This window comes from Xenopus laevis, chromosome 8L (genome assembly GCF_017654675.1).
Source record: "Xenopus laevis strain J_2021 chromosome 8L, Xenopus_laevis_v10.1, whole genome shotgun sequence".
Taxonomy (NCBI): domain Eukaryota; kingdom Metazoa; phylum Chordata; class Amphibia; order Anura; family Pipidae; genus Xenopus; species Xenopus laevis.
Window position 1 is genome coordinate 126,614,751 of NC_054385.1, and position 23,299 is coordinate 126,638,049.

At 42.9% G+C, this 23,299-nt stretch overlaps 1 protein-coding gene across 5 annotated transcripts in view; it reads left to right on the plus strand.

Moving 5' to 3' along the window:
• Positions 1-244: 244 nt before the first annotated feature.
• The window catches only part of LOC108699414 (myelin-oligodendrocyte glycoprotein), a 52,474-nt gene continuing 29,419 nt past the window's right edge, over positions 245-23,299 (plus strand). Inside the window, exon 1 of one of the 5 annotated variants that reach the window (XR_005963594.1) lies at positions 245-498. Coding sequence is in view for 1 of the 5 variants with exons in the window: in XM_041573607.1 (XP_041429541.1) it covers positions 12,385-12,427 (43 nt within the window). In the remaining 4 variants the exon portion in view is untranslated. Of the gene's footprint in view, positions 499-12,288; positions 12,428-16,781; positions 17,073-20,558; positions 20,673-23,299 lie in introns of those variants that run through there. The other 4 variants (XM_041573607.1, XR_005963593.1, XR_005963595.1 and 1 more) reach the window with 4 other exon arrangements.

A 23,299-nucleotide genomic window follows, 5' to 3' on the forward strand; every position in this document is an offset into this window, starting at 1 on the left:
GTGTTTATTGCGAAGTGCAACGTTTCAGGGTCACGCATGCTTGAGAAAGGGACGTGACCCTGAAACGTTGCACTTCGCAATAAACACACAAGGCAGCTTGCTTGCAGTTATCCTGTGTGCCTTGGGATTCTTTCTGCTGGACTGTTTGGGAGGCGGCCGATCCTCTATTTTCGTGCACCAGGTGTCGTTACTCTAATTTACTAAGGGACGGGTGTGCAAGAGCCATAGTTGAACTACCAGTGAATGGAGGAGAACAGGGTGTGCCCTCTATTCCATGCACCATTGAGTGTTTTGCAGTTGCCCAGCTACAGGTAGCTGTCCAATCAGACTACAGGTGAGCAGCAGATAAAAGAGCTGTGGGACTACACCTCAGTGTCCTACTTCCTTGTGCTGGAGTGAGGAGTGGTGCTGCTGGTGAATGGGTATCCCTGGGGGGGAGAGTTAGGGAGACTTGGAGAGAAGCCTGAATGTACCAGAGTGCACACGCTGCTCTTTATGGTGAGTACCCCAGAGAGGGGAAAAGGGGGGAAAATACTTTTGTTTATATTAAGCTACATTATTTCACAAAGAGCCTTCTATGAGGATATTTTTGGTGCTCAGCAGTCCTATCATAAGCCATAATATTAGAGTAGACGAGAGAGAGACAGTGGAAAGCACTTGACTTAACCGCTCTCACTAAGTAGGTTTTATCCGGGGAAGATACGATCTCCTGGGCAATGCAGCTACACACACACACACGCACATACATTAAAGGATAAGTAAGCCTTTTAGATAAGTGAATGTAAAATTAGAGTGCTAGTCTAAGAACTTTTTCAATGCACATTTATTAGTTATTAATTTGTCATACCACAATGTTAAGGGATACATGCACTATTAATATAAATAAATTTTGTTACAACAGCACCACCTGCTGGTCAGTTTCCCACCAGTCTGACCACCGAGTAGTCAAGGAAGTTGTCAGGAGAAAGAAAGAGGCTGCTCTGATGTTCTTCTGATTTGGAAAGAATTAGAAACCTTTCTCAAATGTTTTCAGACTGGTGGGAAACTGACCAGCAGGTGGCGCTGTTGTCACAAAATTCATTCATATTAACAGTACAAGTATCCCTTAATATCTTGCAATTACAAACCATAAATAATGAAAAAAAATGCTTAGAATAGCAATCTCACCAGTTTTACATTCACTTATTTTAGAAGTTTACTTATCCTTGTTGGATCTTGATTACCTCCGGGCCCACTCCTACCTGTAACGCCTATTTAACATTTGAACTCTGGTTCTGTGCTATGCAATTCTCCATTTCTTATAGCAATATATTTTTCATATAGCAGTATATTTCTGTATAACCGTAAACAATTTATAAGATACAGCGAGGTGCAATGTAACAGTTATAAAAGTGGAACCTAATGGTTATTATGAAATGGCTTGTGGTCAGGTAAATAAACAACTGTACCAAGTATAAAGTTTATGCCCATATAAGAATATTTTTTGCTTAGCCTTATTACGTAGATTTTGCAGTGGTATTTTAACCAATCATGTATAACATAATGCTTTGGTATGATATCAAGCAAGGGGAAGTTGTGCTCACCACTATTTTTTAAAACCATTGGGCGGGGGTGCAATGAGGCTGTGACCACAAAATACATATAGTCAAATACAAGAGTCCTCTGCACTCAACCCATTATATATATATATATATATATATATATATATATATATATATATATATATATATATATATATATATATATATATATATATATATAATACAACCTTCATGTTGCCAGCACTCTCGACAAAAAAGGTTTACATGCCTGGGTGCAGTGTCCCGCATATTTATCCAATCCAAAATGCAATAAAGTCCTCACTCTCAGGACTTATTAAAAGGAAAAAATGTTTTATTGTAGAAGTTACAGACACTGCACCCAGGCATGTAAACGTTTTTGTAGAGTGCTGGCAACATGAAGGTTGTATTATATATCAACCAATCAGTGTATTTTAGCTATTACTGCACATATGGCAGGAGTATTATTTATTACTATTGACTGTGACTAGTTAAAAAGCTCCCCAAAATCATGATTATATCATATAAAATATATAAAACATTCACTAAAAATGTGCTTCAACCCTTAAAAAATCCCTCAATTTCTATATATCCATAGTGGAACTATAACTCTCACTATTAAATATAACTCCGCAGATCTCTAAATTAGACCAAATCACCTATTGTAACATTCAGTCACAAGTATTCCTTGTGAGTCAACCCGTGGGTTCAATTAATATCGCCGATGGTACCAATATGTGATCTATTCAATAAAATTCTTAATGAATCCCATCATTTCATGTGCAGTAAATACATGTGCACTTAATAAATAATACTAGTATCATATGTGAAGTAATAGCTCAAAATACACTGATTGGTTGATAATGGTATTTAATGTGTATCTCACTTCCTGTTCACTATATATCTATATATCTATATATCTATATATCTATATATCTATATATCTATATATCTATATATCTATATATCTATATATCTATATATCTATATATCTATATATCTATATATCTATATATCTATATATCTATATATCTATATATCTATATATCTATATATCTATATATATATATATATATATATATATCTCTTCCTGATAAAGCTTACTTAGTTTTAACCTTTCATTCTCCTTTAAACACATTTAAAAAATGGGTCTCCTTCCTTTCTGGTTCTGTTTTTTACTGTAGGTGTGAAACATTTTAACCATAACAGTTAAACATCCTTTGTGTAGAAACATATCTGGTTTTGACAAAATGAGACCTGACTTTGTTTTGTGATTTACTTACGACAAATACAAAGGCTGAGTAGGGGACAGGGCTTTGTTCACAGTTTTGACAATTTCTATGCTAATATGGGGCAGTTTCATTACAGCAGTGCTATTAGCCCAAAGTCAAGCAGTGGTAACAGCTTAGAAACATGGAGGTGCTCTCTGTTCAGGCAGCTTTTATCTTGTTACCTGCCATTGGTTCCCTTGATAGACTGATCAGATTTATTTGTTATCACTATATCAGCTGCTAGAGGGTAAGGGGTATTGATATGGCACAACTTGCAGCAGAGCAGTAAAGAGTGATTGAATTATATCATAAAGCAGAGGGAACATATATTCATAATGAATACAGTGTTTTGCCTGAGGCCTGAGGGAGCTTAGACTATAATGCTCGTCTGTTCCATGGTGTAGCAGTAGGTATGAAATGACTCCACTGGCAGGATCACAGTCATTTAAAAAAACTCTGAATAAAAAAAAAAAGAGAACTGTTAAAGGTGCGGTTCACCTTTAAGTTAACTTTTAGTATGTTAATGGATGGCTAATTCTAAGCATCTTTTCAATTGGTTTCCGTTTTATTTTTGAATAATTTTTTTAACTATCTTCTTCTAACTCTTTTCAGCTTTCAAATGGGGGGGGGTCACTGACCCCATCTAAAAACAAAAGCTCTGTGAAGCTACAAATGTACTGTTATTGCTATTTTTTATGACTCGTCTTTCTATTCAGGCCTCTCCTATTCATATTCCAGTCTCTTATTCAAATCAGTGCACGGTTGCTAGGGGAATTTGTACCCTAGCAACCAGACTGCTGAAATTGCAAACTGGAGAGCTGCTGAATAAAAAGCTAAATAACTCAAAACCCACAAATAATAAAAAATGAAAAGCGATTGCAAATTGTTTCAGTACATTACTCTACATCAGGGAACCCCAACCATTAGAACCCGTGAGCAACATTCAGAAGTAAGGGCTCTTACTCACGAGCGTTTTTACCTGCGCTCCCCTGCGTTCTGTTTTTCGGCATTCAGCCGCAGGGGAGCACAGGAATAGACGCATTTCATTATTTCAAATGGGGCTGTACTCACACAGGCGCATGTAGGCGCCGAACGCAGGTTGAGACGCAACATGCTGCATTTTTCCTGCGTTCGGCGCCTACACGCGCCTGTGTGAGTACAGCCCCATTTGAAATAATGAAATGCGTCTATTCCTGCGCTCCCCTGCGGCTGAACGCCGAAAAACGGAACGCAGGGGAGCGCAGGTAAAAACGCTCGTGAGTAAGAGCCCTAAAAGGAGTTGGGTAGCAACACTAGCATGAATAATGTTCCTGGGTGCCAAATAAGGGCTGTGATTGGCCATTTAGTAGCCCCTATGTGGATTGTTGGCCTACATTGACACTCTGTTTGGCAGTACATCTGGTTTTTATACAACCAAAACTTGCCTCCAAGCCTGGAATTCAAAAATAAGCTCCTGCTTTGAGGCCACTGGGAGCAAAACCCAAGGGGTTGGAGAGCAACATGTTACTCATGAGCTACTGGTTGGGGATCACTGCTTTACATCATACTAACAGTTAATTCAAAGGGTAACAACCCCTTAAAAGTGACCGCTGCCAAATCTGTCATATAAATATAATTTTAATATGTTTTGTAGAAGGGATGAGACTTATATGTACTTATTTTAAACTACAAATCCTGAAGCTGTTGAGGGTTAAATGTAATTGGGCTCGTTTCACTTTCATGTCTTAGCTGAGTTATTCGTAAACAAGAACCAGTTTTACTGCTTCAATACTGTGTGCGCTGTGGTCTCTTGTGATCTCAGGGAAATTCTGTTCTGAGGTTTTAAGCACGTACTGCAAATCAAACCTGAATTCAATTACATATACTGTAGCTTAAAAGATGCAGAAGAAATCCACACAAAAATAAAATTACATTAAACTCTTGGGGGGGAAAAAATTTGTGTTCTGTATCCCACTCTACAGTCGGCACGTCTAAGCTTCCCTGATGTATTTCTACTGTATGGGCAGTTATTGAGTACATGTATGGGATCTGTTATCCAGAATGCATATCCATAATAGATCTTTCTGTAATTTGGATCTTCACACCTTAAAGGGATACTGTCATGGGAATTTTTTTTTTTTTTCCAAAATGAATCAGTTAATAGTGCTGCTCCAGCAGAATTATGCAATGAAATCCATTTCTCAAAAGAGCAAACAGATTTTTTTTATATTCAATTTTGAAATCTGACATGGGGCTAGACATGTTGTCAATTTCCCAGCTGCCCCAAGTCATGTGACTTGTGCTCTGATAAACTTCAGTCACACTTTACTGCTGTACTGCAAGTTGGAGTGATATCACCCCCTCCCTTCCCCCCCCAGCAGCCAAACAAAAGAACGATGGTAAGGTAACCAGATAACAGCTCCCTAACACAAGATAACAGCTGCCTGGTAGATCTAAGAACAACACTCAATAGTAAAAACCCATGTCCCACTGAGACACATTCAGTTACATTGAGAAGGAAAAACAGCAGCCTGCCAGAAAGCATTTCTCTCCTAAAGTGCAGGCACAAGTCACATGACCAGGGGCAGCTGGGAAATTGACAAAATGTCTAGCCCCATGTCAGATTTCAAAATTGAATATAAAAAAATCTGTTTGTTCTTTTGAGAAATGGATTTCATTGCAGAATTCTGCTGGAGCAGCACTATTAACTGATGCATCTTGAAAAAAACATGTTTTCCGATGACAGGATCCCTTTAAGTCTACTAGAAAATCATATAAACATTAAATAAACCCAATAGGCTGGTTTTGCTTCCAATAAGGATTCATTATATCTTAGTTGGGATCAGGTTTTATTATAACAATATTTATTTAAAAATGTGGATTATTTGGATAAAATGTAGTCTATGGAAGACGACCATCCCGTAATTCAGAGCTTTCTGCATAACGGATCCTATACCTGTACATAGACTACAGCATATAGGTTATCGCTAACCACACAATTGGGATACAGATACATTTCATACTGAAAGACAGACTGCATGTGCTTTAATAAAGAGGAAAAACTGTGCTGTGTCAAATCAACCTTTTAGTTCTTTGAGGGACAATTTTCAAGTCCATCAAAATAAGGCCAGCGTCCTTTAAATAACCAAAAACTACACTGAAGCAGCTATGACCGCATTGTAAAGAAACCTAAGCAAACAAATATATCACTAGGCCCAGTGATAAGTAATAAAACTGGGAATGCTGCATAAGAAACAATTAGGCAGTTGGTGATATAACAACAAGCATTTGTGCTAAGATACTGTACATAGTAACTCTAGATGATGCTGAAACACATCCATATGCCGAACTGCTGCTTGATGAACTTTGTGAGAGCTGGACAAACATTAGGCTCCCTGTTGAGTCGTTTAGTTTCGTTTCATAAGAAACAAAACTTACATAGTTTCCCTGTCGTGCCTGTGAGTAAGAAGGAAACCACTGAAACTTTAGAACATGCAGGCTTTAAAGGCACATTCTCATAAAAAACAACTTACGAGAGTCATACACTATTCATTGTTTGACACCTCCCACACAGAACAAACATACTAAATGTCACAGGTGGGGGGATTAAATGATTAAGATGAAGCCTATGATTAAAGGACATGTAAAGCCTACATTTTCCTACCATGTACATAAGTTGAGCACATTTCCCCCACCCAAATGGCATTATCTGTAGTAGTATTCTGTACTGCATACACCCCCTCTGTTTGCTAGCGTCATTTAATTTCCCTAAAACGAGTAGCAGCTTTTACCGGGGGGCCATTTTCCTGACACATCATCAGTGCATTTATATCTGCAAAAAGCACATACTGTATGTGATATGTGATGTGAATTTCATGCAATTAAAGGAGAAGGAAACCCAGTCAGCACAAAAACCCTCCCCCCTCCCGTGTGTTGCCCCCTCCCTCCTCCCCCCTGGCCTACCTGTCCCGCTGGGAAAATGCCCCTAACTTGTTACTTACCCTTCACAGTCCACAGAGTTCACCGACGCCATCTTCTTCCAATCGATCTTCTTCCTGCTTTGACTGGTGTTTTGGCGCATGCGCAGTAGGAGCATTTTGCCGATACGGATCTACTGCACATGCGCCAAAAGACACAACATTTTTGGTGCATGCGCAGTAGATCGTACCGGCGAAATGCTTCTACTGCGCATGCGCCGGTCAAAGCAGAAAGAAGATCGCATGGAAGAAGATTTCATCGGTGAACTCCATAGACTGGACCTGCGAAGGGTAAATAACAAGTTAGGGGCATTTGCCCAGTGGGACAGGTAGGCCAGGGGGGAGGAGGCAGGGTGGGCAACACACGGGAGGGGGGAGGGTTTTTGCACTGACTAGTTTCCTTCTCCTTTAAAGAATGCAGGCATAAACAGGCAGTGTTTGCTATGATGACAAAGTTCTCCTTGGATTGAGCACTGATTGAGCACTGTAGCTCAGGAGAGGGGGTTAGGATTTAAAAATAGGAGCAGACAGCTGGAGCAGAGTTTCTATGGGAACCAGCAATGCCATCTCTTCATTGGCTGCTAGACTGGAGGGTGTGTTTAAAGGACATGTAAACCCCTTACACAAACATTGAATCAGTGAACAGCCTCTTTGAAATCTTTAGATAACTTCCACTCTGGTTGTTCAAGGGTTAATAGTAAGGCTGCAGCATCCCCTTAATCACATAGGATTCCTTCTGCTTCTCTAACCCACTCTGCCCCCTCCCTCAGGAATTTGCTTTAGCTGTTGGCTCATGAGCATGCTCAGTTCTTCTCAACTCAGATAAACACACCCTCCAGTCTAACAGCCAGTGGAAATTGGACCAGTGTTGTTAGTGGAGTACCACAGGGCTCTGTACTTGATCCCTTGCTTTTCTTTCAAATATATGTTTATTTGTTGCACGCCTCTCTGTTAGGTATGAAACCTACTTGTTCTGGGTCTACCAATTTTTCCAGAACTTGTTGCATTTGTTTCATTATAATTTTGGCCAGTAATTTCACCTCATTATTTATTAAGGAAATTGGCCTATAGCTGCCTGGTTCTGAAGGATCTTTGCTAGATTTTAGGTTATTTGTGCCTCTAGGGATTGGGGTGAAAATTTTGCGTCTGATTGTAAAGCATTGAAAGAATTACATAAATGTGGGGAAAGTATATGTTGGAATTCTTTATAATATGCCATTGGGAACCCGTCTGGTCCTGGGCTTTTGCCTACTGGGGTAGAAGAAATGGCTGACTGCAACTTGTTTTTTCAACTTGTTTATTAATGACCTGGAGGTGGGCATTGAAAGTACTGTTTCTATTTTTGCAGATGATACTAAATTGTGCAGAACTATAGGTTCCATGCAGGATGCTGCCACTTTGCAGAGTGATTTGTCTAAACTGGGAAACTGGGCAGCAAACTGGAAAATGAGGTTCAATGTTGATAAATGCAGGTTATGCACTTTGGCAGAAATTATATAAATGCAAGTTATACTCCAAGGGGCAGATTTATCAAGGGTCGAATTTCAAAGTGTAAAATACTTAGAAATTCAACCTTCGAACTGAAATACTTCGACTTCGAACGATTTTAGCGAACGATTTTAGCGAACGATCGAACGATTTTACTTTGATGTTTAAAGACTTAGAAAATGGTCTAGAAGGTCCCCATAGGCTAACATAGCACTTCAGCAGGCTAAATGTGGCGAAGTATTGGTCTAAGTTTTTTTTTTTTAAAGAGACAGTACTTCGATTATCGAATATTCGAACGATTTTTACTTCGAATCGAAGTAAATAGGAAGTTGTAGTATCCTATTCAATGGTCGAAGTATCCAAAAAATTACTTTTATAGATAACAAGTTGTCTAATTCTGGGCAGTGTCATTCTGTGGCTACTAAAGCAAATAAAGTTCTGTCTTGTATAAAAAAAAGGGCATTAACTCAAAGAATGAAAACATAATTTTGCCTCTTTATAGGTCCCTGTGAGGCCTCATCTGGAGTATGGGGGCAGTTTTGGACTCCAGTCCTTAAGAGGGATATAAATGAGCTGGAGAGAGTGCAGAGACTAAGTGCAACTAAACTGGTTAGAGGGAGGGAAGAGTTAAATTATGAGGGGAGACTGTCAAGGTTGGGGTTGTTTTTCTCTTGGGGTTTGTTGATAATTTAATTGCTATGACCTCGTTATATGGAAGGCAAAACATCGAGATAAGGCTATTTCAAATAAAATGAGGTTTATTGAGTTTAACAAAGAATTTTTAATGGTTTTGACTTGGGAAACTGATCATGTTACACCGAAGTGTCCCACGAGCATTTTGCCAAAGACACTCCCCTTTTCACAAGCTTTTATAGATTAAAATGGGAGTACACATACATACGTTATATAACTTGAACCCTCCCAAAATGTTGGAAGAGGACTGATGTTCTTATCTGCAGATATTTCACTGAAAATAGTTTCCCGCTTACAACTGTCCCTCAGCCTTGCAGTTCTTTATCTGTTAAAAGCAGACACAGGGAGGAATCAGCAAATGAAGAAAACACTTCTGTAAAAAGGGGCCTCATCTAGTATCTGCTGACACTCTGGATTTTCAGTAACTTACAAAGTGGACTCTCATCACTGGGTGTCATTAATAAGAGAATAAATAAATGGGGGAACATCACCCCTCCCTTCACCTTTCCTGCCTTGGGCATGTGGTTATTGCTGAGTCAGAATGATAGGGGCATTTGTTATTAGACTTTATTATTCTTACACTCTGACACATAACCATTTGTCCGTCATTGGAATAGACTGTTCTCATATAAATGTGGTCATATAAAAATATATTATTAGGTTGTTGGACAAAAGGCGCTTGCGAGGGGACATGATTAGACTTTACAAGTACATTAGAGGACATTCTAGACAAAAAGCAGGGGACCTTTTTACCCATAAAGTGGATCACCGTACCAGAGGCCTCCCCTTTAGACTAGAAGAAAAGAACTTTCATTTGAAGCAACGTAGGGGGTTCTTCACAGTCAGGACAGTGAGGTTGTGGAATGCACTGCCGGGTGATGTTGTGATGCTGATTCAGTTAATGACTATAAGAGGGACTTGGATGATTTCTTGGACAGACATAATATCAAAGGCTATTGTGATACTAAACTCTATAGTTAGTATAGGTATAGGTATATAGAATTTAATTAAACATAGGGAGGGGTGTGTGTATGGGGCTGGGTTTTCATTTGGAGGGGTTGAACTTGATGGACTTTGTCATTTTTCAACCCAATTCAACTATATAACATTCTTGTTTTTAGCACAATATGTCTCCTTTAAGATGCAGTCGGCAAGAGTTATTGAGGGATGGATTGGGTGTCAGGAATAACATGTGTGGGTGGGAATATTATCATTTATGTTTGAAAATTGTTGATAGGAATCCCTGTGCAATCAAATCTTTTTTCCCTAAATGTCAGAAAATATATTCCAATCACAATCTTTAATAAAGAAAACCCCCCCCCCCCAAATACAGGTTGCCGTGCATCTCTTTTTTTTTTTTTTTTTTTTTGCATTGTTGTTTGGTCGGCTTGTCGATCGGGCTGGACGGAAAATTTTGATTGGGTGCCCAAACATTGGCCAATGTTAGTGCTAAATCGTCAGATACAGGTAGAATTCTATTGTTTCTATCTGTGTATCTGATGATTCAGCTCTACACGTGTGTATTGAAACAAACGATCTTTCTTGGATACATCTTTACCAAGAAAGATCGTAATTGTTACATCCACCTTAAAGGGGAACTCTGGCTTCCAAACCAAAATTCGATAAAGAGGCCCACGTATTTATTATTATTAACATGTATTTATATAGCGCCAACATATTGCGTAGCACTGTAAAGTACATGTGATTATACAACTAAATCAAATGAATTATATACATAGAACATATGGAGTTACATACATCACAATCAATACAGGTACAAAAGGTGAGGGAGGCCATATGCATAGGCATACAGTCTAAAGGGAAGGGAGTAATACACAAGGTGTGGGAGTGGGCAAGATCGAATTAAGTGGGTGAGAAATGTGGCGTTGTATGTGGTGTTGCGTTTGGTAGTTAAGCAGAGTAAGGGTAGGCTTCTCGAAAGAATTGTGTTTTCAGAGATTTCTTGAAGGTAGAAAGGTTGGGAGAAAGTCGGACAGACCGTGGGAGAGAGTTCCAGAGGAGGGGTGCAGCCCTTGCAAAGTCTTGAATGTGAGGAGGTAATGAGAGAAGAGTTGAGTAGCAGGTCAGTAGAGGAGCATAGTAAGCGGTTGGGTGAGTATATAGAGATGAGTTCAGAGATGTAGGGTGGGGCAGAGTTATGAAGTGCTTTGAAAGTCAGTGTCATTAATTTGAATTTGATTCTGAAAGGTAACGGAAGCCAGTGCAGGGATTGACAGAAGGGCGAGGCAGAGGAGGAGCGGTTGCTGAGGTGTATGAGCCTCGCAGCAGTGTTCATTATGGACTGGAGAGGTGACAGTCTCTGGAGGGGAAGGTCAATTAAAAGAGTTACAGTAGTCTAGACGCGATATGATGAGAGAGTGAATAAGAATTTTGGCAGAATCTTGGGTGATAAATGATCGTATTTTGGATATGTTCCTTAGGTGGAAGTGACATGATTTAAAGGACCAGTAACATCAAATTTTTTTTAAAAAAAAATCATTAGTACACATCAAAAAAAAAAACACCACCACAAATTATAATTTAAAATCACAAAGCCTTTATGAAGAAATAACTTACAGAAACTGCACGTCCTGTACAGAAACAGCGAAAGGGCGACCATCGATGCTGCTGGGCTCGATTTCTCCTCCCTGGCTACTCTACTGTCAGCTTGTGAAGGAGCAAGATGGATGCCTCATGCCTGCGATGCGATGCAGTGACTGCTCGGGCCCCCTCCTCCTGTACTATAGATGAGAAGCGCCCACCTGGACACTGGAGGAAGCGGTGGTAGTGGAGGCGGTGGAGGGAGCTGTAAATCAATGTTGGCAGCGGCAGCCGCTTCTCATCATCAGTCACTGGCCAGGCCCCCTCCTCCTCCACCGCTCCCTGCCCTGGTCACTCCTGCTCCGTTCCCTGCACATGAGTGATTGTTTCTGCCTGCATTCCGTTTAGCTAACAGACCTACGTTTGCCTTGTAGCTGGATGCGATACAGCTTTCCTTTTCCCCGCTCCGCTGCACCTCCTCTGCTCCTGCGCCCAGTGCTAATCCAGCGCACAGTACAGCTACAAGGCACACGTAGGTCTGTTAGCTAAACGGAATGCAGGCAGAAACAATCACTCATGTGCAGGGAACAGAGCAGGAGTGACAGGGCAGGGAGCAGTGGAGGAGGAGGGGGTCTGGCCAGTGACTGATGATGAGAAGCGGCTGCCGCTGCCAACATTGATTTACAGCTCCCTCCACCGCCTCCACTACCACCGCTTCCTCCAGTGTCCAGATGGGCGCTTCTCATCTATAGTACAGGAGGAGGAGGGGGCCCGAGCAGTAACTGCATCGCATCGCAGGCATGAGGCATCCATCTTGCTCCTTCACAAGCTGACAGTAGAGTAGCCAGGGAGGAGAAATCGAGCCCAGCAGCATCGATGGTCGCCCTTTCGCTGTTTCTGTACAGGACGTGCAGTTTCTGTAAGTTATTTCTTCATAAAGGCTTTGTGATTTTAAATAATTTGTGGTGGTGTTTTTTTTTTTTGATGTGTACTAACGATTTTTTTTAAAAATTTTTTTGATGTTACTGGTCCTTTAATAAGTGACTGGATATGAGGAGTGAATGACAGGGCAGAATCTAGGATAACCCCAAGGCACCAGGCCTGGGGAGAGGGGGTGATAGTGGAATTAACTATGATGGATACTTCGGGGATGTTACTGGTGTTAGTTGGAGGAAAGAGAACCATTTCAGTTTTAGAGAGGTTTAATTTAAGGTAGCGTTTCAACATCCAATTAGAGATAGCGGATAGGCAGGACAGAGCCTTGAGGAACTCCAATAGAAAGAGGTAGGGGAGAAGATGATACTCCATTGTAGGAGACACTGAAGGAACGATTGGTGATGTAAGAAGAGAACCAGGACAGGGCTGTGTCACAAAGGCCAAGCAAATTGAGGGACTGGAGGAGGAGAGGGTGATCTATAGTGTCAAATGCGGCTGAGAGATCAAGCAGTATTAGTAGTGAGAAATGATTGTTGGCTTTAGGGGTTAAAAGGTCATTAGTTAGTCGAGTCAGGGCAGTTTCTGTGGAGTGTTGTGGCTTAAAACCAGATTGTAGGGGGTCCAGCAGGTTATTGTCAGAGAGGAATGAGGTTAGTCGGTTGTAGACTAGGCGCTCAAGTAGTTAAGAGATGAAAGGTAGCAGAGAGAGAGGTCGGAGGTTGTCAAGATTGGAGGGGTCAAGAGAGGGTTTTTTCAGAATGGGGGTGACAAGAGCATGTTTTAGTTGAGAAGGAAACAGTCCAGTTGAGAGGGAAAGATTAAATAGGTGAGTTAAGGCTTTGATTAGACAAGCATTGGTATTGCGGAGAAGTTTTGAGGGAATTGGAACAAGCGGGCAGGTGGTAAGGTGAGAAGAGGCCAGAAGCTTTGAGACTTGCTCATCAGTGACAGGGGTGAAGGAGCACAGGAGAGACTGGGCAGTGTGGAGGGAGGGTGGTGGAAGTCTAGGGGGGTTGAGTAGTGTAATGTCCCTTCTGATAGTATCAATTTTGTTTTTGAAGTGCTCAGCAATATCTTGAGCATAGACAGATGTGCATGGAGGGGGTGGAGAAGGGGAAAGGAGAGTGTTAAAAGTGGAGAAAAGTTGTGCTGGTTTTTTAGAAAGGGAGTTAATGAGTAAAGTATGTTTGTTTGGCTTGGAAGAGGCTGGTGTTATAGGAGCGAAGGGCAGATTTGTAGCTCCAAAAGTCTGATTCTGAATGGGATTTACGCCAGCGACGCTCAAGTGCATGTGAGTGTCTTTGGAGCACTTTTGTATGAGCAGTATGCCAAGGTTGAAGTGGTTTGGATCTAGAACGTTTAGTTTTTATAGGAGCAAGCTCATTTAGGGCAGTGGTGAGAGTACTATAGTAAACAAAGAAAAATTCACTGGCACTCAAGTAGTACTTGCAGGGTGAAACCCTTGCTTTAAATTTATTCAATGCGGCATGCAACGTTTCGGGGACAACCCCTGCTTGATAAAGGGGTTGTCCCCGAAACGTTGCATGCCGCATTGAATAAATTTAAAGCAAGGGTTTCACCCTGCAAGTACTACTTGAGTGCCAGTGAATTTTTCTTCGTTTGGAATTCTGAGGGGGTGGCCGATCCCCTATTTCGCTGGGCACCAGGTACTCTAATTTCAGGAGGGCCAGGGTGTGCGCTTGTAATTTGGAGAGTACTATAGTAGACAGAAATAGCCACATTAGGACAAGAGATGGCGGAGATATTAGAGTGAAGAGAGTCAAAGGAAGAAGAGAGATGTGTCACGTCTACAGCTTGCAAGTCACGGTAAGTACGTGTTTGGGGAATAGCAGGGGGTGAGGAGGGAGTTAGTGAGAGTTGAAATGTGAGCATATTGTGATCAGAGAGGGGAAATGGTGAGTTAGTAAAATTGGTGGTTGAACAGAGTCTGGTAAATATGAGATCCAGAGCATTACCATTGGAGTGAGAGGGGGATTCTGAGCACAAAGATAAGCCTAGGGAGGAGGTTAGTGAAAGAAGTTTAGAGACAGAAGAGTTGTTAATGTTGTTAACGGGTATATTAAAGTCACCTAATATGATGGATGGGATGTTAGATGAAAGAAAGTAAGGAAGCCAAGCAGCAAAGTTGTCCAGAAATTGTGCAGTTGGTCCTGGTGGTGGATATATAAGAGCAATGCAGAGTGAAACAGGAGAAAAGAGCCTAATGCAGTGAGCCTCAAATGAGAATGATAGAGAGGGAACAGGTGGAAGAACTTTAAAAGTACAGCGGGGAGAGAGAAGCAAACCTACCCCACCTCCAGGTCTGTTACCAGGTCTGGGAGTATGAGTAAGGTGTAGCCCCCATAGGACAGGGCAGCAGGTGAGGCAGTGTCAGTAGGAGAGAGACAGGTTTCAGTAAGTGCGAGTAGGTTAAAGGAATTTGCAATGAAATGGTCGTGTATAGCGGTGAGCTTGTTGCAGACAGATCTGGCATTCCAGAGAGCACAGGAAAGATTAACTGGGTTTTTGGGTATAGGAGTAAGAGTTCTGTACTGATTGAATTTGCTCCGGAGAGAAGGAGCTCGTGGTCGTGATATAACTGGGATGGGGTAAGGGCCAGGGTTTGGGGAAATATCCCCAGCTGCCAGCAATAGAAAGGAAAGATAGACTAAGTGAGAGTGGGATTTATAAGTCCTTAGTTTGTATGAAAAAGAGTTTTGTGGAATAGTACTTTATAAACTTCATGTGTGGAGAGGGAAGGAGAGGAGAGAAGAGAGGCTGAGATTTGTACAGAAGTGGGATTTGATGGGGGAGGTAGTGAAAAATGTTTTATGAAGCATGAGAGTGAAAGGAGGAGAAATACAGGATAAAGCATGTTTGGAGTAAGAGGTTACAAACTGGCAGGTACAAACAAATCTCTTTTCTTCTTATCCCAGATGGTTCACTGTTGATTGCAGGGGAATCGGGTTCCTTTTCCCTTGTCAAAGCCTTGTCCAACTGCCTTGTTTAACTGTCATTTCTGAGCACTTGTGAAATTTTAGCACTGCCTTGTTTAACTGTCATTTCTGAGCACTTGTGAAATGTTAGCACTTAGGAAATGTTAGCACTTGTGCAATGCCCCAGACACGAGTGCCATCCCCAATACTGGGTATGAATTTACAGTATATGTAGCTGATTGGGAAAACCAGAGCCTAATTAATCAATTAAACAGCTAGCAAAGGGCAGAGTTTTACAGACACCAGAACTAGGTTTGGGGCTATAAAAATATCTCTAGTTCACGGAGGAGGGGACACAGATGTGTGCTTGAGATATTTATCAAACAACTAAAGTAGAATAGGCTTGACAGACAAAAGTTATTGGGGTTAACAGATACAAGTAGGGATATAGCAGAATTACCAGAATAAGCTGTTGCAATAGGTATGTAGCAGTATATGGATATATCAGAATTACCAGAATAAGCAACCCCTAATATATCCTTCACAGTTACCTATTTCTTAAAAAATGCCATTTTCTATGCTGAAATCCAGCTGTGTAACAGTTCTTCTCTTTCTGCATCATTTGAAATCCTGGCAGGGAAGGAGGGACTAAACACTGATGTTACAGATTGTAACAACTACTCCACAGCTTACAGACAGCATGCAGGAACTACATAACCCACAATGCATTGCACTGGGATGTTCCTTTCCTTATTGAAATCACATGTGCAGGGAATTGTGGGGTTTGGAGGATGCAGGCTGAGGACAGGTGGCTGTTGATACAAAGTAACAGTAGTCAGACAGCTCAGCAAAGTAGTCAGACAGATCAGCAGGAGATCATGGGGCTAGGCTTAGGGAACTGTTCCAAACCATTAAAAATCATGAAAAGTCTGCATATCTTTTAATTGATGTATATTGCAAAGCTGCTTGAAATTATGTTTACTTTTCAAAAAGCTCAAGTTATGTTTGTGTGGAGTTCCCCTTTGAAGATCTGTTTCTCCAAAGATGCCCCAGTAGCTCCCCATCTTCTTTTCTGCTGATTCACTGCACATGCTCTGTGCTGCTGTCACTTACTGAGCTTAGGGACCCACTCACAATATACAGTACACCTAGAATAGAAATGTCACAATATAAGGCTGATTAGTAATTAATACAGATAATTACTACATGGCAGCACAGAAACCAGTGCAATTAGCATCAGAATTGAATAATCAGCAAACCTGTAGCATCAGCTTATATTACAGCCATTATAGCCTCATGCAATAAGTTAACTGTATAAAATATGGCATTTTAAGCCACATTCATTTTTAGGGTTTAGTTCTCCTTTAACAGGGTGGATGAAGCTGTGGGTAAGAGAAGATGGGGGAGGCTCAGCACTGAGGCAATAATGCTGAAACTTGACACCACTGACTATAGGGAAGTCAGAACTGGCACAATGACAACTGCTGAAGTTCCAATCTAACAATCATTATAACCCTCGTAAAAAGGAACCGCCTCTAAAGTTCCAGAGAGGCTTTCAGAGCTGCAGAGAACAAAAACGCCCACAGAGAAGGAAATGACAACTATATGCGTCCAAAGAAGAACAGAACGGAGCTGTGTGTGACAACACGGAGCGTCGTTATTCTGTCTTGAGACAATTCTACGCTTAGTGAGGTATTCCCTGTACTTGTTACCGGGTAGGGTGGGCTGTGGGGCGGGATACTGATCTCACACAAATATCATGGTCATTGGGGCGGGTAAAGGGACAGGTTGGTCAGCAGCGTGAAGCGAAAGCGTTTAGGGAGAGAGCATTATTGCTACTGTGATTCCTGACACAACGCTGGATGACAAGAGCGCTCTAACAACCCTGTGTAAATGGAACGGCAATATAGTCCCATGCGGAAGGAGACTCTGCTACATGTAATGGCAGTGAACTGAACAGCTATGCCTAAGGCGCTTATACCAATGCGCGAGTTATTTTCCCGTGACAAAGACGTTAGTCAGAGGCAGCTGAATGCCCTTGAAGAACAATTTTAATATTTTGGTCACGCCCCTTTCTCGTTCGACGATCCCTCTACTGCTGGATTTGTTAGTTTATGATTTGCAGACTGAGCCCCAAGCTGCTGGCGAGGGGAGGGGCTAAATAAGCTGGATCTACATAGGCGTGTCTCCAATTGCTCTCAGTGTATATTGGGTTAACTCTTTGGCAGTGTTTATACATTATTAATAGGCACAATGATGTTTCCTGCTGGGTGCGGTCCTTTCAGCTTGCTTTATATAATACAGCTATGGGACTTGTTATTCAGAATGCTTGGGACCTGGGGGTTTCCGGATAATGGATCTTTCTGTAATTTGGATCTTCATACCCTGAGTCGACTAGAAATTAATTTAAACATTAAATAAACCCAACAGGCTTTGCTTCCAATAAGGATTAATTATCTTAGTTGGGATCAAGTAAAAGCTACTGTTTTATTGTTACACATCATTTTTAAAAATTTGGATTATTTGGATAAAATGGAGCCTATGGGAGACAGCCATTTCGTAATTCGGAGCTTTCTGGATATCGGGTTTCCGGATAAGCGATCCTATACATGTACTTGCCTTTTTAAAGGGAAACTATTGAGAAATTAAAAAACAAAAACCAAGATTTCTAAATGTTCACTATCCCCCTCTCAGAATCTGTTTCTCTTCCATCTGTCTTTGTGCACCAGTTGGGTATCAGATTTTGTGTGACACATGGATCCATTTGTATTTTTTATGGGGGCTAGGGTTGCCACCTTTTCTGGAATAAAATACCGGCCTTCCGATATATTTATCTTTTTTTCCCTAGTAGGACTACACAGACGTTTTCGGCACGATCCAACGCGCTGCGAAAAAACGCCAGCGTCAGATAGCATGCGACGGAAATAAGGGAAGTGAACGTAAGGCCTTCTCGGCGGCTAGAATTTAAATCGCTGGCTAGAATCTAAATTGCTGGCGGGATGGCACTCGGAGACTGGCCTGCTCTGGCCTCCGGCCCAGAAGGACAGGCCTGCCCCGGTTCCAGTCCAGAAGAAATGGCCTGCCCTGATTCCGGCCCAGCAGGACTGGCCTGCCCCGGTTCTGCCCCAGAAGGACTGGCCTGCCCTGGTTCCGCCCCAGAAGGACTGGCCTGCCCTGGTTCCGCCCCAGAAGGACTGGCCTGCCCTGGTTCCGCCCCAGAAGGACTGGCCTGCCCTGGTTCCCGCCCCAGAAGGACTGGCCGCCCTGGTTCCGCCCCAGAAGACTGGCCTGGTTCCGCCCCAGAAGGACTGGCCTGGTTCCGCCCCAGAAGGACTGGCCTGGTTCCGCCCCAGAAGGACTGGCCTGGTTCCGCCCCAGAAGGACTGGCCTGGTTCCGCCCCAGAAGGACTGGCCTGGTTCCGCCCCAGAAGGACTGGCCTGGTTCCGCCCCAGAAGGACTGCCTGGTTCCGCCCCAGAAGGACTGGCCTGGTTCCGCCCCAGAAGGACTGGCCTGGTTCCCGCCCCAGAAGGACTGGCCTGGTTCCGCCCCAGAAGGACTGGCCTGGTTCCGCCCCAGAAGGACTGGCCTGGTTCCGCCCCAGAAGGACTGGCCTGGTTCCGCCCCAGAAGGACTGGCCTGGTTCCGCCCCAGAAGGACTGGCCTGGTTCCGCCCCAGAAGGACTGGCCTGGTTCCGCCCCAGAAGGACTGCCCTGGTTCCGCCCCAGAAGGACTGCCCTGGTTCCGCCCCAGAAGGACTGCCCTGGTTCCGCCCCAGAAGGACTGCCCTGGTTCCGCCCCAGAAGGACTGCCCTGGTTCCGCCCCAGAAGGACTGCCCTGGTTCCGCCCCAGAAGGACTGCCCTGGTTCCGCCCCAGAAGGACTGGCCTGCCCTGGTTCCGCCCCAGAAGGACTGGCCTGGTTCCGCCCCAGAAGGACTGCCCTGATTCCGCCCCAGAAGGACTGCCCTGATTCCGCCCCAGAAGGACTGCCCTGGTTCCGCCCCAGAAGGACTGGCCTGCCCTGGTTCCGCCCCAGAAGGACTGGCCTGGTTCCGCCCCAGAAGGACTGGCCTGGTTCCGCCCCAGAAGGACTGGCCTGGTTCCGCCCCAGAAGGACTGGCCTGGTTCCGCCCCAGAAGGACTGGCCTGGTTCCGCCCCAGAAGGACTGGCCTGGTTCCGCCCCAGAAGGACTGGCCTGATTCCGCCCCAGAAGGACTGCCCTGGTTCCGCCCCAGAAGGACTGCCCTGGTTCCGCCCCAGAAGGACTGCCCTGGTTCCGCCCAGAAGGACTGCCCTGGTTCCGCCCCAGAAGGACTGCCCTGGTTCCGCCCCAGAAGGACTGCCCTGGTTCCGCCCCAGAAGGACTGGCCTGCCCTGGTTCCGCCCCAGAAGGACTGGCCTGGTTCCGCCCCAGAAGGACTGCCCTGGTTCCGCCCCAGAAGGACTGCCCTGGTTCCGCCCCAGAAGGACTGGCCTGCCCTGGTTCCGCCCCAGAAGGACTGGCCTGCCCTGGTTCCGCCCCAGAAGGACTGGCCTGGTTCCGCCCCAGAAGGACTGGCCTGGTTCCGCCCCAGAAGGACTGGCCTGGTTCCGCCCCAGAAGGACTGGCCTGGTTCCGCCCCAGAAGGACTGGCCTGGTTCCGCCCCAGAAGGACTGGCCTGGTTCCGCCCCAGAAGGACTGCCCTGGTTCCGCCCCAGAAGGACTGCCCTGCCCTGGTTCCACCCCAGAAGGACAGGACTGGCCTGGTTCCGCCCCAGAAGGACTGGCCTGGTTCCGCCCCAGAAGGACTGGCCTGGTTCCGCCCCAGAAGGACTGGCCTGGTTCCGCCCCAGAAGGACTGGCCTGCCCTGGTTCCGCCCCAGAAGGACTGCCCTGGTTCCGCCCCAGAAGGACTGCCCTGGTTCCGCCCCAGAAGGACTGCCCTGGTTCCGCCCCAGAAGGACTGCCCTGGTTCCGCCCCAGAAGGACTGGCCTGCCCTGGTTCCGCCCCAGAAGGACTGGCCTGCCCTGGTTCCGCCCCAGAAGGACTGCCTCCGGCCCAGAAAGAATGGCCTCCTGAAGGACCTGTCTACTCTTGCCTTTCTGGAAAAAAGAACCTGTCTGTCTGGCCTCCAGGCTCAAGGAAAATTTAAGTTTTGTATTTACAGGTGTGGTTTCTGCTGCTATGGTCTGGGGAAAACAAAGCATTTACCAGGCTCCCAGGCCCAAGGATCTATATGCCTTAGCATACTGTGCCTTTGAACAGATTTTGGATTGCCGTTTCCAAGGAAGCAATAATAAGATACAGGTACCAGTTATACTTTAAACTTTGGAATTATCTAAAGATATATATATATATATATATATATATATATATATATATATGCCATCTTATGAAACTGTACTCACAGGTTTTTGATCCCTAGCCTTTGTCAAAATTTGACAGAGGCTGGGGACACAAATTAGCCTTCTAATAAATGCACATTTAAAATCATTTAAACTCTTATAACCCCTGTGAGTGTGTACATAAAGCACCAAATTTAAATAAGGCCATCTACAATAAATTCCATTATATACAAATAACATTTTTGTTAGATTTTTGAACCACCTTTTGCTGTGGTTTATTGGGTTTATTTAAAATTTTAAAGTTTTTTAGTAGAGAAGGTAAATTGTGAAATAAATACCATATATGTATGTGTGTATGTATGTATGTATGTATGTATATATATATAATATATATATATATATATATATATAATATATATATATATATATATATATATATATATATATATATATATATATATATATATATATATACATATATAGACAAATACAAGAGTCCTCTGCACTCAACCCATTATCAATATATTTAAGACACTGAGACATTTTGTGCTACTGCTACTGAAAAATGCCTTACCCTTTAAACAAAACAGGGATTGTTTGTCCATATATTGCAATATATTTAAGCTGAACAACTACGTCATAGTCATCCCATATCTGGCCAGTCCTATGCTTAATTTTCATCTGATTCATTAAGAATTCAATTGCTTAATTATACATTTTATAAAGGGACTAAGTTTTACCTGCAACTTACTAGCTGCTTTCAAAGTAAAACTCCCAAACTTGGCTGCCCTTTTAGAATTCTTAATGAATCAGATAAAATTGAGCATAGGACTGGCCAGATATGGGATGACTATGACGTAGTTGTTCAGCTTAAATATATTGCAATATATGGACAAACAATCCCTGTTTTGTTTAAAGGGTAAGGCATTTTTCAGTAGCAGTAGCACAAAATGTCTCAGTGTCTTAAATATATTGATAATGGGTTGAGTGCAGAGGACTCTTGTAATTGTCTATATGTATTTTGTGGTCACAGCCTCGCTGCACCCCCGCCTATATATAATTCCTTTTTTTTTTTTTTTTTGCACATTGGATACGCCAATTAAAAATTAAAAACCAGAACAGAGATTTTTTGGAATCTGCTCCCTTCCACTCTGTCAGGGCATACAGAGTTTGTTTGTTTGGAACAGATTGGCCTTTTCCAGCTAGAGTATTTATGTCAGCAGAGAGAACATATGACACTGCCATAATAAATACAAGTCACATCACCTCTTAGTGTTAACCCTTAACTGCTTGCCAATTCATGGATTGATGAAAGTGGTAGGGTATATCCTCAATATCTGCACTGGGGAATGTAGTTCTCTTTCCTGGACAACTCCATGTCATACTCACCGGGATAGCCCCGCCCTAGTGCTCCCATCAGAAGGACCCTCCCCAAAGCTTTAAAAGCCCAACCCCACCCCCCAGTCCGGTATCAGTCATATATACATTTAACAAGGATTCTAATATCGCCACAGCTGGAGATCAGGCAAGATAAATGTTCTGTATATTCCAATGATAAATCAAGGTCTATTTATAAAACTGGTATGATATTCATCAGGATCTCTTTCTTGGTTACAGGGGTGCAACTGGTCTCAGTCTGGAAGACAGTGGGTACATCAGTCAGTGCAAATTTTTGGTTAATTCACATATACTGTATTCACTACTGCCACAGGGTTTTAGAGCCTTGCAATGAGGTATTTTATAGTACAGACCTATTTAGTTTGTCTCCAATACAATAGGGGTCAGCTCTCGGACTATATACTCATGGAACATGTTATATTAATGGGTACCATATAAAGCTGGCTGTAAAATTAGGTATTCTCCATCCATTCAGTTATAGCTAAAAGTTTTGATCCACAGGTTCATTATAACAGGCTATTTCTGTAATGTTAATCCTTATGGTGGACAGGAAGCATGCAATCTTGGCATTCTGGGTTTTCTAAAGGTCTATGTTACTCTGGGTTTAGCCTTTTACACCACCATAGACTGGCCTGGCTATAACAAACAAGGGAAAGTTGTTGGGCTTTTAAAGCTTTGGGGAGGGTCCTTCTGATGGGAGCACTGGGGCGGGACTATCCCGGTGAGTATGACATGGAGTTGTCCAGGAAAGGAAGATCACGGTAAGTATGATACAATCTTCCCTTTTTACTGAGTGAATTTAGCTACATTTAAATTAAGCATTTCCATTCTGTATGTTCATATTAGCGAGCATGTTTTTATTTTCTGTTTCAATATCTGGCAAGTCTTTATTCACCTTTGTAAGCTCAATGCTGATTTCCTTTGTTACTCTATTGAGTACATCACGCTATTCATGTCAAAACTCAAGGTTTTACCACAGTTGGAGGGACATTTTTTTTATAATAAATATTTTTTATAACAAATCAAACAAAATGTGGTCCATCCATTTCGTGTTCTTAACTTAAAAGGGGAACAGTCATCCCAAAAAAATTATTCAAAATCCTATTTTATCACATTAGTCAAGCAAAATGAATATTAATTACATGATGTGAATTATTTGAATCTTGTTTCCTTCAGTCTGGGAATTCATAA